The 15,331-nt window shown below is 42.9% G+C and overlaps 1 protein-coding gene across 2 annotated transcripts; it reads left to right on the forward strand.

Moving 5' to 3' along the window:
* Nucleotides 1-801: 801 nt before the first annotated feature.
* Nucleotides 802-3,494, forward strand: LOC112259379 (parvalbumin beta 2-like). Of its 2 annotated transcripts, XR_006080144.1 has the most exons (6): nt 802-902; nt 1,775-1,838; nt 2,395-2,527; nt 2,827-2,936; nt 3,094-3,214; nt 3,304-3,494. XR_006080144.1 is itself a non-coding variant. In XM_024434089.2 (5 exons), exons 2-5 carry the CDS (start codon nt 1,781-1,783, stop codon nt 3,117-3,119), a joined length of 327 nt encoding a protein of 108 aa, XP_024289857.1. In that variant the 5' UTR covers nt 802-902; nt 1,775-1,780; the 3' UTR covers nt 3,120-3,494. The 2 variants fall into 2 exon arrangements, 1 of the variants encoding a protein (XP_024289857.1); XM_024434089.2 differs by having other exon boundaries at nt 3,094-3,494.
* Nucleotides 3,495-15,331: the final 11,837 nt, after the last annotated feature.

The following is a 15,331-nucleotide window of genomic DNA, read 5'->3' on the forward strand; positions in this document are numbered from 1 at the left end:
ACAGCAATACATCATAAACTCTACTTTTGTTCAACACTTAGGCATGAGCAACCACTCATTACAGACATTTTGCACCTGCCAATAACTCATTAGAGCAACTCAGTTGTAAATTAGACCTTTGAACTGTTAAACTAAGTGGTTATTGATGCATTTTGTAAAACAGACAGTGAAACATAAATAAAAACACAAGTAAGCATTTCACTGTTATGGCTTTTTTCAATGTGTAAAGCTGAGGCGATATAAATGTAAAGTTCATTCAGATTGAGTAGATATATGCATCTTTTACCGAGAATGCTAAAGCAGAAACATTGTCTTTAAATTTCAATCACTCTGCAAAAGCTGAACTTCTGCGATGCGGATTGAATAGAGCCCTGTCTACACCTGTTGTTTACAAAGCATGTGACAAATAACATTTCATTTGAAATCTAAACATTTGAAATTCTTTTTAAAAATATCACAGTAACGTTTGCACACGTGCAGGTGCTCACTTATGAACTTCGAAGCCAACAAAAGATTCAGACATCTGTGTGTAAAGTCTGGTTTTCAATAACTACAAAATCCAATTTACCTCATCACATCATCTGTATGGCTTTTCACAGGATATAAATCTGCATCGGCCGCAAGTATATTTCATCCATAGCAAAAGTGTATATTATTAGCCCAATTTAATATTAAGCATACAAGTACCTTTTAAGCATCTTCATGTATGTATATATAAATAGAAAGGACCCCGACTACTGAACACATTTTCAACCAACTGTTTGCATGCGGTGTCTATTACATTACGTCTCATGTTTCAGGTGAGTAGGATATATAAGGTCGAAGGCTTAGGCAGGGGGGGCTTACACCATTTGGCAGAATCATCTTTGCGAATCCACTCAAGCCTTAGAGCCAAACCTGAGGTGAGTCTGTTGCAGAGGGATAAATCTTAATCTTGTCAGGTCGACAACATCTTGCATGTATCTTCAACCCTTCGGCTTTACTACACCTTGCTATGGAACTGAACATGGAGGAAGCATCTACTATAAACGATATCTCAATTAAAGAAACGCAGGAAAAGTTTTTTGCCTTTGGAATAATCAAGGAACCAAATGGAAGGACATCATACAACTAAATCCCTAGGCTGCATCATTGGGATGATATCCTTTATCATTCACTTCCTGCAAGTCTGGGCTTTGGAATAGAAGACCTTCCATCCTGATGCTCTCTGCTGTGTGAACCTATCCTAACCAAAAGAACCAAAACTAATGAAAAGAACCTGTCCTAATCTATCCTAACCAAAAGAACCAAAACTAATGAAAAGAACCTGTCCTAATCTATCCTAACCAAAAGAACCAAAACTAATGAAAAGAACCTGTCCTAATCTATCCTAACCAAAAGAACCAAAACTAATGAAAAGAACCTGTCCTAATCTATCCTAACCAAAAGAACCAAAACTAATGAAAATAACCTGTCCTAACCTATCCTAACCAAAATAACCAAAACTAATGAAAAGAACATGTCCTAACCTATCCTAACCAAAATAACCAAAACGATCCAAAATAATAGAACTTGATTTTCAGATGTTAATAACATAACAATAACAATGTTATTTCCACTTATATTATTAGGAAATGCAATTGTTTAATATGGGTTGAGAGGTTCAATCTTCCAAATATCCAAGGACAAAGTTTCAGCATAATGAAATCAGTAGTTTCAGTTGCTATACAGAAGCAGGTGAAGAACAGAATAACATTTGCTTTGCTGTAACTGATCTTCTCTGCTTTCTACACAGCTAAACATGTCCTTCGCCGGTCTTAACGATGCTGATGTTGCTGCAGCCCTCGCTGCTTGCGCAGGTAAACCTCTTATAGATGCCTCAATTCACTTTCACTCTCTAATTTCTGTCTGTCTGTCTGTCTGTCTGTCTGTCTGTCTGTCTGTCTGTCTGTCTGTCTGTCTGTCTGTCTGTCTGTCTGTCTGTCTGTCTGTCTGTCTGTCTGTCTGTCTGTCTGTCTGTCTGTCTGTCTGTCTGTCTGTCTGTCTGTCTGTGTGTGTCTCTCTCTCTCTCTCTCTCAATTCAATTCAATTCAAGGGGCTTTATTGGCATGGGAAACGTGTTAACACTCACTCTCTCTATGATTGTGTGTGACATTGTATAGAGCAGGCTTCTTTCTTTTCTTTCTGTTTGTGGTTGATGAGAAGATAGATGAGAGGGATACAGCACAGAAAAGAGTGACTGGAATATTGAACAGCTGCCTCCAGGAGAGTGTGGTCCAGTCCGGGGGCAGCAGCTCTACCACTAGACTATCCCTGGGCAAGCAGGCACAGCCATGGCCCACCAGCATCGTTCAGTGTAGTTGTAACTGTGAAATCCTCCTACAGCACTTTAATAGATACCTGATCTCCCCTCAGCTGCTGACTCCTTCAACCACAAGGCGTTCTTTGCCAAGGTTGGCCTGGCCAGCAAGTCTAACGATGACGTGAAGAAGGCCTTCTACGTCATTGACCAGGACAAGAGTGGCTTCATTGAGGAGGATGAGCTCAAGTAAGGACCCCTCTGATATTCCACTCATCCTCTAACACCTCTGATTCTGGTTTATGCCTGCTCTCTCATGCCTCACCAGGCTCACAGCTCCGATGTTGTGCTGAAAGGGAGAGTTTGATCATGTTCCTTAGAGTGAATGGGGGCTTGACTGATTGTTTAGTGTGGGGGGGGGAATACCTAACTTCAAACCTACCTCTCTGTATTTTTAGCTCAGCAAAATATGAGTGGAGAAGGAAAGCAGCAGGATAGTCTGTATTCACGGTCTTTGCTCATTGCCTGCATGCGCTTTATCCATCCAGGCTGTTCCTGCAGAACTTCTCTGCTTCTGCCAGAGCCCTGACTGATGCTGAGACCAAGGCTTTCCTGGCTGATGGGGACAAGGATGGTGATGGCATGATTGGAGTTGATGGTGAGGAATATTCCTTTTGGAATTTTGGAGCATTCTTTCAACAACAAGACATGCATGTTCCTGGCAAGTCTTTGCAATCTCAGATGTCATTGAAAATGAACTGTTGAATAAGACATTATTGAACCATTGATATACATTTCTGTGTTCACATTTTCAGAGTTTGCTGCCATGATCAAAGGATAAATAAAGACCTGACCAACACATCTTGATCTGAAGGAACAACTTGACCCAAGACATCCCCCTTTTCATCTTACCACTTTTATACACGTGACTGTGACTGTCTGAGATGACACCCTATCCAATAGATAGTGCACTACCTTTACCCATTGCCGATGGGCAAAAGTAGTGCACTACATAGGGAATAGGGTGTCATATCAGACATAGCCTGTGACTGTCTACCCATAGTGCATCTTTCTGTCCACTTTGAATGTAAATGTAGCATGGCTGTGTCTCCGCTGTCCTCGTTAATTTGAGTTTTGCTTTACTGTCAAATCAATGGTGCACTTTTTGGGAAATAGACATCGAATGATATAGAAGAGAATAAACGTTCTTTTTCAATATGGTGTCTCATCTTTTCTTAGGAGTTTGCTTGAATTTCAGTAACACTCCACATGCGAGTACCTTTTTAGACAAGAGGGGAATTTTGTCATCACCTGACCCACTTTAATAGAGCTTTTCTCACAATACTGATCTGAACTGAACCAAGCCAAACCAAGCTGTACTGAGCTGGCCTAGTTACACATCCCCCATAGTTGCTGAAAAGGACCAGGTGGAAAAAAAAATATCGAAACCAGCATAGTTGGACTCAGTAGGATAGTGCGAAGCGGATGTAAGCGGAGCATCCGCTATTTATAATCAAAATGATCACCACATACAGTAGAAACTAAGGTGAGGAGATGAGAGGTCAATGGTTGAACTGGAATAGTCACGTCATATAGTAGCGAACAAGTGGTTAGTCATGTATATTTCTGTCACTAAGACCTAAATCTAACTTTCAGTTACTTGAAAATGAGATAATCTCCAAAATATACAGTTGAAGTCATAAGTCTACATACACTTAGGTTGAAGTCATTAAAACCCGTTTTTCAACCACTCCACAAATTTCTTGTTAACAAACTATAGTTTTGGCAAGTTGGTTAGGACATCTACTTTGTGCATGACAAGTCATTTTTCCAACAATTGTTTACAGACAGATTATTTCACTTCTATAATTCACTGTATCACAATTCCAGTGGGTCAGAAGTTCACATACACTAAGTTGACTCTCCCTTTAAACAGCTTGGAAAATTCCAGAAAATTATGTCATGGCTTTAGAAGTTTCTGATAGGCAAATTGACATAATTGGAGTCAATTGGAGGTGTACTTGTGGATGTATTTCAAGGCCTACCTTCAAACTCAGAGCCTCTTTGCTTGGCATCATGGGAAAATCAAAAGAAATCAGCCAAGACCTCAGAAAAATAATTGTAGACCTCCACAAGTCTGGTTCATCCTTAGGAGGAATTTCCAAACACCTGAAGGTACCACGTTCGTCTGTACAAACAATAGTACGCAAGTATAAACACCATGGGACCACGCAGCCGCCATACCGCTCAGGAAGGAGACGCATTGTGTCTCCTAGAGATGAACGTACTTTGGTGAGAAAAGTGCAAATCAATCCCAGAACAACAGCAAAGGACCTTGTGAAGATGCTGGAGGAAACAGGTACAAAAGTATCTATATCCACAGTGAAACGAGTCCTATATCGACATAACCTGAAAGGCCGCTAGGCAAGGAAGAAGCCACTGCTCCAAAACTGCCATAAAAAAGCCAGACTACGGTTTGCAACTGCACATGGGGACAAAGATTGTACTTTTTGGAGCAATGTCCTCTGATCTGTTGAAACAAAAATAGAACTGTTTAGCCATAACGACCATCGTTATGTTTGGAGGAAAAGGGGGGAAGCTTGCAAAACCAAAGAACACCATCCCAACCGTGAAGCACGGGGGTGGCAGCATCATGTTGTAGGGGTGCTTTGCTGCAGGAGGGACTGGTGCATTTCACAAAATAGATGGCAACATGAGGGAGGAAAATTATGTGTATATATTGAAGCAGCATCTCAAGACATCAGTCAGGAAATTAAAGCTTGGTCGCAAATGGGTCTTCCAAAATGACCCCAAGCATACTTCCAAAGTTATGGCAAAATGGCTTAAGGACAACAAAGTCAAGTTATTATCGTGGCCATCACAAAGCCATGACCTCAATCCTATAGAAAATGTGTGGGCAGAACTGAAAAAGCGTGTGCAGGCAAGAAGGCCTACAAACCTGACTCAGTTACACCAGCTCTGTCAGGAGGAATGGTCCAAAATTCACCCAACTTATTGTGGGAAGCTCGTGGAAGGCTACCTGAAAAGTTTGACCCAAGTTAAACAATTTAAAGGCAATGCTACCAAATACTAATTGAGTGTATGTAAACATCTGAACCACTGGGAATGTGATGAAAGAAATAAACGCTGAAATAATTAATTCCCTCTACTATTGTTCTGACATTTCACATTCTTAAAATAAAGTGGTGATCCTAACTGACCTAAGACAGGGAATTTTTACTAGGATTAATTGTCAGGAATTGTGAAAAACTGAGTTTAAATGTTTATTTAATTTATTTATCTCACCTTTATTTAACCAGGTAGGCTAGTTGAGAAAAAGTTCTCATTTGCAACTGCGACCTGGCCAAGATAAAGCATAGCAATTCAACACATACATGGAATAAACAAAACATACAGTCAATAATACAGTAGAACAAAAGAAAACAAAAAGTCCATATGCAATGAGTGCAAATGAGGTAAGTTAAGGAAATAAATAGGCCATGGTGGCGAAGTAATTACAATATAGCAATTAAACACTGGTAGATCGGCAGAAGATTCATGTGCAAGTAGAGATACTGGGGTGCAAAGGAGCAAGATAAATAAATCAAATCAAATCAAATCAAATCAAATTTATTTATATAGCCCTTCGTACATCAGCTGATATCTCAAAGTGCTGTACAGAAACCCAGCCTAAAACCCCAAACAGCAAGCAATGCAGGTGTAGAAGCACGGTGGCTAGGAAAAGACTCCCTAGAAAGGCCAAAACCTAGGAAGAAACCTAGAGAGGAACCAGGCTATGTGGGGTGGCCAGTCCTCTTCTGGCTGTGCCGGGTGGAGATTATAACAGAACATGGCCAAGATGTTCAAATGTTCATAAATGACCAGCATGGTCGAATAATAATAATGCAGAACAGTTGAAACTGGAGCAGCAGCACAGTCAGGTGGAAGTTGAAACTGGAGCAGCAGCATGGCCAGGTGGACTGGGGACAGCAAGGAGTCATCATGTCAGGTAGTCCTGGGGCATGGTCCTAGGGCTCAGGTCCTCCGAGAGAGAGAAAGAAAGAGAGAAGGAGAGAATTAGAGAACGCACACTTAGATTCACACAGGACACTGAATAGGACAGGAGAAGTACTCCAGATATAACAAACTGACCCCAGCCCCCCGACACATAAACTACTGCAGCATAAATACTGGAGGCTGAGACAGGAGGGGTCAGGAGACACTGTGGCCCCATCCGAGGACACCCCCGGACAGGGCCAAACAGGAAGGATATAACCCCACCCACTTTGCCAAAGCACAGCCCCCACACCACTAGAGGGATATCTTAAATAAATACAGTATGGGGATGAGGTAGATAGATGGGCTGTTTACAGATGGGCTATGTACAGGTGCAGTGATCTGTGAGCTGCTCTGACAGCTGGTGCTTAAAGCTAGTGAGGGAGATGTAAGTGTCCAGCTTCAGAGATTTTTGCAGTTCGCTCCAGTCATGGGCAGCAGAGAACTGGAAGGAAAGACGACCAAAGGAGGAATTGGCTTTGGGGGTGACGAGTAAGATATACCTGCTGGAGTGCAGGCTACGAGTGGGTGCTGCTATGGTGACCAGTGAGCTGAGATAAGGTGGGGATTTACCTAGCAGAGACTTGTAGATAACCTGTAGCCAGTTGGTTTGGCGACGAGTATGACGCCAACCAACGAGAGTTTACAGGTCGCAATGGTGGGTAGTGTTTGGGGCTTTGGTGACAAAACGGATGGCACTGTGATAGACTGCATCTAGTTTGTTGAGTAGAGTGTTGGAGGCTATTTTATAGATGACATCACCGAAGTCGAGGATCGGTAGGCTGGTCAGTTTTACGAGGGTATGTTTGGCAGCATGAGTGAAGGATGCTTTGTTGCGATAAAGGAAGCCGATTCTAGATTTAATTTTGGATTGGAGATGCTTAATGTGAGTCTGGAAGGAGAGTTTACAGTCTAACCAGACACCCAGGTATTTGTAGTTGTCCACATATTCTTAGTCAGAGCTGTCCAGATGAGTGATGCTGGACGGGCGAGCAGGTGGGGGCAGTGATCGGTTGAATATCATGCATTTAGTTTTACTTGCGTTTATGAGCAGTTGGAGGCCATGGAAGGAGACGGGCGAGCAGGTGGGGGCATTGATCGGTTGAATAGCATGCATTTAGTTTTACTTGCGTTTAGAGTTGTCTGGCATTGAAACTCGTCTGGAGGTTACTTAACACAGTGTCCAAAGAGGGGCCAGAAGTATACAGAATGGTGTCGTCTGCATAGAGGTGGATCAGAGAGTCACCAGCAGCAAGAGCAACAGAAAATAGAGTCGGTCCGAGAATTGAACCCTATGGCACACCCATAGAGACTACCAGAGGTCCGGACAACAGGCCCTCCGATTTGACACACTGAACTCTATCAGAGAAGTAGTTGGTATACCAGGCGCGGCAATCATTTGAGAAACCAAGGCTGTCGAGTCTGCCAATAAGAATGTTGTGATTGACAAAGTCGAAAGCCTTGGCCAGGTCGATGAATACGGCTGCACAGTAATGTCTCTTATCGATGGCAGTTATGATGTCGTTTAGGACCTTGAGCGTGGCTGAGGTGCACCCATGACCAGCTCTGAAACCAGATTGCATAGCGGAGAAGGTACGTTGGGATTCGAAATGGTCGGTAATCTGTTTGTTAACTTGGCTTTCGAAGACCTTAGAAAGACAAGGTAGGATATATATAGGTCTATAGCAGTTTGGGTCTAGAGTGTCACCCCCTTTGAAGAGGGGGGTGACCGCGGCAGATTTCCAATCTTTGGGAATCTCAGATGATACGAAAGAGAGTTTGAACAGGCTAGTAATAGGGGTTGCAACAATTTTGGCAGGTAATTTTAGAAAGAGAGGGTCCAGATTGTCTAGCCCGGCTGATTTGTATGGGTCGAGATTATGCAGCTCTTTCAGAACATTAGCTATCTGATTTTGGTGAAGGAGAAATGGTGGGGGCTTTGGCGGGTTGCTGTGGAGGGTGCCGGGCAGTTGACTGGGGTAGGGGTTACCAGGTGGAAAGCATGGCCAGCCGTAGAGAAATGCTTTTTGAAATTCTCAATTATTGTGGATATATCGGTGGTAACAGTGTTTCCTAGCCTCAGAGCAGTGGGCAGCTGGGAGGAGGTGCTCTAATTATCCATAGACTTTACAGTGTCCAATAACCTTTTTGAGTTAGTACAACAGGATGCAAATTTCTGTTCGAAAAAGCTAGCCTTAGCTTTTCTAACTGCCTGTGTATATTGGTTCCTAACTTCCCTGAAAAGTTGCATATCATGGGGGCTATTCGATGCTAATGCAGAACGCCACAGGATGTTTTTGTGCTGGTCAAGGGCAGGTCTGGAGTGAACCAAAGACTATATCTATTCCTAGTTCTACATTTGTTGAGGGGGGCATGCTTATTTAAGATGGTGAGGAAGGCACTTTTAAAGAAAAGCCAGGCATCATCTTCTGATGGGATGAGGTCAATGTCATTCCAGGATACCCCGGCCAGGTCGATTAGAAAGGCCTGCTCGCAGAAGTGTTTTAGGGTGCGTTTGACAGTGATGAGGGATGGTCGTTTGGTCGCAGACCCATTACGGATGCAGGCAATGAGGCAGTGATTGCTGAGATCTTTTTTGAAAACAGCAGAAGTGTATTTGGAGGGCGAGTTAGTTAGGATGACATCTATGAGGGTGCTTACTGATGTTTACTGATTTGGTGTTGTACCTGGTAGGCTCATTGATAATTTGTGTGAGATTGAGGGCATCGAGCTTAGACTGTAGGATCAAATCAAATCAAATCAAATTTTATTTGTCATATACACATGGTTAGCAGATGTTAATGCGAGTTTAGCGAAATGCTTGTGCTTCTAGTTCCGACAATGCAGTAATAACCAACAAGTAATCTAACTAACAATTCCAAAACTACTGTCTTATACACAGTGTAAGGGGATAAAGAATATGTACATAAGGATATATGAATGAGTGATGGTACAGAGCAGCATAGGCAAGATACAGTAGATGGTATCGAGTACAGTATATACATATGAGATGAGTATGTGAGCAAAGTGGCATAGTTAAAGTGGCTAGTGATACATGTATTACATAAGGATGCAGTCGATGATATAGAGTACAGTATATACGTATGCATATGAGATGAATAATGTAGGGTAAGTAACATTATATAAGGTAGCATTGTTTAAAGTGGCTAGTGATATATTTACATCATTTCCCATCAATTCCCATTATTAAAGTGGCTGGAGTTGAGTCAGTGTCAGTGTCAGTGTGTTGGCAGCAGCCACTCAATGTTAGTGGTGGCTGTTTAACAGTCTGATGGCCTTGAGATAGAAGCTGTTTTTCAGTCTCTCGGTCCCAGCTTTGATGCACCTGTACTGACCTCGCCTTCTGGATGATAGCGGGGTGAACAGGCAGTGGCTCGGGTGGTTGATGTCCTTGATGATCTTTATGGCCTTCCTGTAACATCGGGTGGTGTAGGTGTCCTGGAGGGCAGGTAGTTTGCCCCCGGTGATGCGTTGTGCAGACCTCACTACCCTCTGGAGAGCCTTACGGTTGAGGGCGGAGCAGTTGCCGTACCAGGTGGTGATACAGCCCGCCAGGATGCTCTCGATTGTGCATCTGTAGAAGTTTGTGAGTGCTTTTGGTGACAAGCCAAATTTCTTCAGCCTCCTGAGGTTGAAGAGGCGCTGCTGCGCCTTCTTCACGATGCTGTCTGTGTGAGTGGACCAATTCAGTTTGTCTGTGATGTGTATGCCGAGGAACTTAAAACTTGCTACCCTCTCCACTACTGTTCCATCGATGTGGATAGGGGGGTGTTCCCTCTGCTGTTTCCTGAAGTCCACAATCATCTCCTTAGTTTTGTTGACGTTGAGTGTGAGGTTATTTTCCTGACACCACACTCCGAGGGCCCTCACCTCCTCCCTGTAGGCCGTCTCGTCGTTGTTGTTAATCAAGACTACCACTGTTGTGTCGTCCACAAACTTGATGATTGAGTTGGAGGCGTGCGTGGCCACGCAGTCGTGGGTGAACAGGGAGTACAGGAGAGGGCTCAGAACGCACCCTTGTGGGGCCCCAGTGTTGAGGATCAGCGGGGAGGAGATGTTGTTGCCTACCCTCACCACCTGGGGGCGGCCCGTCAGGAAGTTCAGTACCCAGTTGCACAGTGCGGGGTCGAGACCCAGGGTCTCGAGCTTGATGATGAGCTTGGAGGGTACTATGGTGTTGAATGCCAAGCTGTAGTCGATGAACAGCATTCTCACATAGGTATTCCTCTTGTCCAGATGGGTTAGGGCAGTGTGCAGTGTGGTTGAGATTGCATCGTCTGTGGACCTATTTGGGCGGTAAGCAAATTGGAGTGGGTCTAGGGTGTCAGGTAGGGTGGAGGTGATATGGTCCTTGACTAGTCTCTCAAAGCACTTCATGATGACGGAAGTGAGTGCTACGGGGCCGGGGTGTTAAGAATGTCCCAGTTTAGGTCACCTAGTAGCACGAGCACAGAAGATAGATGGGGGGCAATCAATTGACATATGGTATCGAGGGCACAGCTGGGGGCAGAGGGAGGTCTATAGCAAGCGGCAACAGTGAGAGACTTGTTTCTGGAAAGGTGAATTTTTAGAAGTAGGAGCTTGAATTGTTTGGGTACAGACTTGGATAGTAACACAGAACTCTGCCGGCTATCTTTGCAGTAGATTGCAACACCGCCCCCTTTGGCAGTTCTATCTTGGCGGAAAATATTATTGTTAGCGATGGAGATTTCATGTATTTGGCTAAGGTGTATGTAAACTTCCGACTTCAACTGTAGCTATTTTTAAAGCAAAACATAGTAAGTTCATTGCTGTTTCAGTTAAATCCACCAGAAAATACATATCAAATATTACAACAAATATTATGATTAAACACAAATATATTTTCAGGTCTCTCCAGAGATGTTCGATCGGGTTCATGTCCAAGCTCTGGCTGGGCCACTCAAGGACATTCATAGACTTGTCCCGAAGCCACTCCTGCATTGTCTTGGCTGTGTACTTAGGGTCATTGTCCTGTTGGAAGGTGAACCTTCGCCCCTGAGCGCTCTGGAGCTGGTTTTCATCATGGATCTCTCTGTACTTAGTGCCGTTCACCTTTCCCTCATGCTGACTTTTCTCCCATTCCCTGCTGCTGAAAAACATCCCCACAGCATGATGCTGCCACCTAATTCTTCACCATAGGAATGGTATTGGCCAAGTGATGAGCCATGCCTTGTTTCCTCCAGACGTGAAGCTTGGCATTCAGGCCAAACAGTTCAATCTTGGTTTCATCAGACCAGAGAATGTTATTGTGACCCACATGACCACACAGCGAGGAAGAGCTGTGACTCACTGGTCCGGACAGGAAGCTATTTAACAAAGCAATATTCACTCAGGAATTGAGCGGACGCATCGATTGGTCCTGTAAAAAGTTTTTTCCCCTGGGGGGTTGAGACGTCTCATTGTTTGGATTTGAAAATCCAACAGTTGTATTGTGTTACGGTTTTCTTCCGTCAAAAGAGAGTCGGACCAAAATGCAGCGTGGTTAAATCGATACATCTTTAATGACGATGAAATACGAACAATACAAAAACAACAAACGGAATGTGAAAACCTATACAGCCCTTCTGGTGACAACTAACACAAAGACAGGAACAATCACCCACGAAACACACAAAGAATATGGCTGCCTAAATACGGTTCCCAATCAGAGACAACGAGAATCACCTGCCTCTGATTGAGAACCACCTCAGGCAACCATAGACTTTGCTAGAACACCCCACTAAGCCACAATCCCAAAACCTACGAAAAAACCCCATACATAAACACAACACAAAATAAACCCATGTCACACCCTGGCCTGACCAAATAAATATAGAAAACACAAAATACTAAGACCAGGGCGTGACATATTGGAAGGGGCGGCGCTCGTGGGCTGTGTGTGGCTGTGCCTGTGGGTGTTTGAGTGAGAAAGACACACAGGAGAACCAACCAGTAAAACCACAGACCCCTTAATTATCAACACGTCGTACCAAAAACATAAAGACAAATTTTCCAGACTCTGAAGTCAGGAGGATTTCGAGTAAGGTGTCAGTGAATTGCAGGAAAAAGATTCAATCCAATGTCCATAAACTAATTATCATCACATTGTGTATCAATACATTGTGCAGTGCTAGCTGCGTTACTACAGATCCTGGTTCAAAAAGACCCATGAGGTGACGTACAATTGGCCCAGCGCAGTCTGGGTTAAGGGAGGGTTTGGCTGGCCGGGATGTCCTTGTCCCATCGCGCTATAGCGACTCCTGTGGCAGGCCGGGCGCATGCTCACTGACACGGTTGCCAGGTGTACAGTGTTTCCTCCGACACATTGGTGCGTCTGACTTCCAGGTTAAGCGTGCATTGTGTCAAGAAGCAGTGCGGCTTGGCGGGGTTGTGTTTGGGAGGATGTACGGGAGTTGCAGCGATGGGACAAGACTTTAACTACCAATTGGATGTGATGAAAAAGGGGGTAAAAATAAATAAGTAAATAAACATAACAAATAAATAAATCATATAAAAAAATATATATGAAAAAGATTCCCTCCCATGTCCATTAACTAATTATCAACACATTGGACCAAAAACATAAAGACCAACTTTCCAGACTCTGAAGTCAGGAGGACTTTGAGTTAGGTGACAGCCAATTGCATGATGAATGAAATGTTCATGCAGACGCTATAGCTGGTTGGACTTTTTGCCCATTTATTAGCAGCAAAATTCAAAAACATAAATTGCAACAATTCCATGCAGGCAGATGTAATTAGTAGGTTCTCCATACCTGTGCCAAAGATAGTGGATTTTAAAGATAATGCCAAAAGGCATTTTACCACTGGATAAAATAAAATCACAGTTCCGGTCTACTAAGGAGGTGGCTCTCCCATACGCACCAATGCGATAGCAGCTGGGTCTGGTCTACTTAGTTCTCCAACTCACCACAGATTAATCAGAAAAAAGGCCCTATGAAATGTCTTGCTTTCTCTATTGTCTCTGCCTGTGCCATAGAGCCCCACAGTGGAGGTGTCATAATACCCATAACACCTAGCGGTCAAACAGGGAAATGGTTCCAATTGTATTTCCACCATTAAGTTTTCCCATATGGGATTTTAGAAACACTTCAAATAAGGGCTGTGTTTCATGTAGGCTTACCCCTGCGTGGCGTTTTGATAACCGTGTAAATCTCTCTCAAACAAGCTGTCTTTTATCAATATATCCAGCTGTGCAGCCAGACGTATTTGCCATTCCTTTTGCCTCATCCCTCTCAACCATACAACATACAATTTTTCAATTCCTCATCAATCCACGGGGATTTAACAGTTTTACAGTCCTTTTCTTAATGAGTGCTTGCTTACTAGTAACTGGGATAAGACATTTCATAAATATTGAAAGTGCAGCATCTGGTTGCTCCTCACTACACACCACAGACCAGCAAATATTCTTTACGTCAACAACATAGGAATCACTACATGACCTCTTATACACTACATTAGGCCCGCCTTTGGAACTTTGCTTTCCTAGATATGGCTACTATATTGTGATCATTAAGATGGGATCAATACATGTTGATGATTTAATTCCTGTGCTGTTTGTAACTACACAACACAACTTCTGACTCAAACTCCAATCAATCAAACTAGAGGGTTGGGGGGGGAACAGCCTTATACCTTATTGATTTAATAAGCATATACAACAGTGAAAAATTGGTCGAAAACTTAGAAGCCATTTTGGCCTACTTATGTGGATGTTATGTTGAGGCCCGGGCATTGGCAGAGACAAACCGCTAGGTGGTGTGAAAGTCAAACGATCTAATGCCAGAGGCACTGTCTGGCACTGAATCAAATCATAAAAATTTCACAAACATGTTTCTTCTTCTATGCATACCTTCATATCATCTATCAAGATCTGTCAATCAAGAGATGAATGGTTGGTAAGGGGTTGGACTGGGTTTTGGGTCGAGTATAATTGAGAAAAATCATTCCCTTGGTCCCTTCATCTTCCCTCCACCTTCATTTTGTCCTTACTAAATGAAGTCATGAGAGATGCTGCTGCTGTTCCGGATGTTTTGAAAGCCTCTACTGATCCCTTACACATCCCTCGCCACAGCCAAGAAGGTTGTTATAGTGACCAGGTGGAATCACAAGCACAGTGTGCAGGCTACCAGCCAACATGTAGGTTGAGTGAATTTATTCAGGAGGCAGAATACTGTGTGTGGGCTATTCACCTTTACAGTGGAACAGAACACAGTTTGGTACCCTGAGAGTATAACAAAACTGTGCAGAGCAAACATTTCATACAGGAGTTTTTATTCTAACAATTTCCTGATATGTTCATATAAACTAAAAGACTTTTGAAAAAGAAAAAAAAGTAAAATAACATGTACAGTAGACTTTATTCACTAAGTATTGAGATTAAGATGTATGTGAGTTAATATGTTGGATTGAAGTGCAACCTTATACTGGTGGGGTGTGACATGGTTAAATTGCCATGCTGTTTGTTGATGGATGGCCAGTGTAATATCTGTCTGACAGCCTACATTAGATTAGCATGAGAAGATATTAGATAATCTGTCCCCATCTGCTCCCACTTAGTTTTTGACAGAATGGTAGGGGAATTCATATTTTAGGATTACTTACTTAACAGGCAATGCTCATTTTAATCTTCTCATGGATCAGTCAGTAGATGTTTCTTTTGATTATTTGTTAATAATATTTCTCAATGTTCAATGTTATTATATAAATTAAACTCATACATCATTTAGCACTGACTACCACATTTAAGCCTATAGGGCAGGGGATGGTCAGGGGAAAGAACACAGGTATATATCATTTGCAGACTGCAAATTGACAACAAGAATCCCAAACAGATATAGCATTTGACAAAAACAGAATAATTTCAAACCTTTATTACATTGGGATAATATCCCAAATGCCTCTATTTATGCGTGGGAATACTTGAGAACATATTTCCTAAATTAAAATCACT

This window comes from Oncorhynchus tshawytscha, linkage group LG27 (assembly GCF_018296145.1).
Source record: "Oncorhynchus tshawytscha isolate Ot180627B linkage group LG27, Otsh_v2.0, whole genome shotgun sequence".
In the NCBI taxonomy this organism is placed as follows: domain Eukaryota; kingdom Metazoa; phylum Chordata; class Actinopteri; order Salmoniformes; family Salmonidae; genus Oncorhynchus; species Oncorhynchus tshawytscha.

Bases quoted from the DNA above. Each gene is read 5' to 3' on its own strand.
- LOC112259379 (XM_024434089.2), top strand. From the start codon at position 1,781: ATGTCCTTCGCCGGTCTTAACGATGCTGATGTTGCTGCAGCCCTCGCT. The intron at 1,839-2,394 runs GTAAACCTCTTA...ATCTCCCCTCAG, and splicing joins AGCCCTCGCTGCTTGCGCAG to CTGCTGACTCCTTCAACCAC. The intron at 2,528-2,826 runs GTAAGGACCCCT...TTATCCATCCAG, and splicing joins ATTGAGGAGGATGAGCTCAA to GCTGTTCCTGCAGAACTTCT.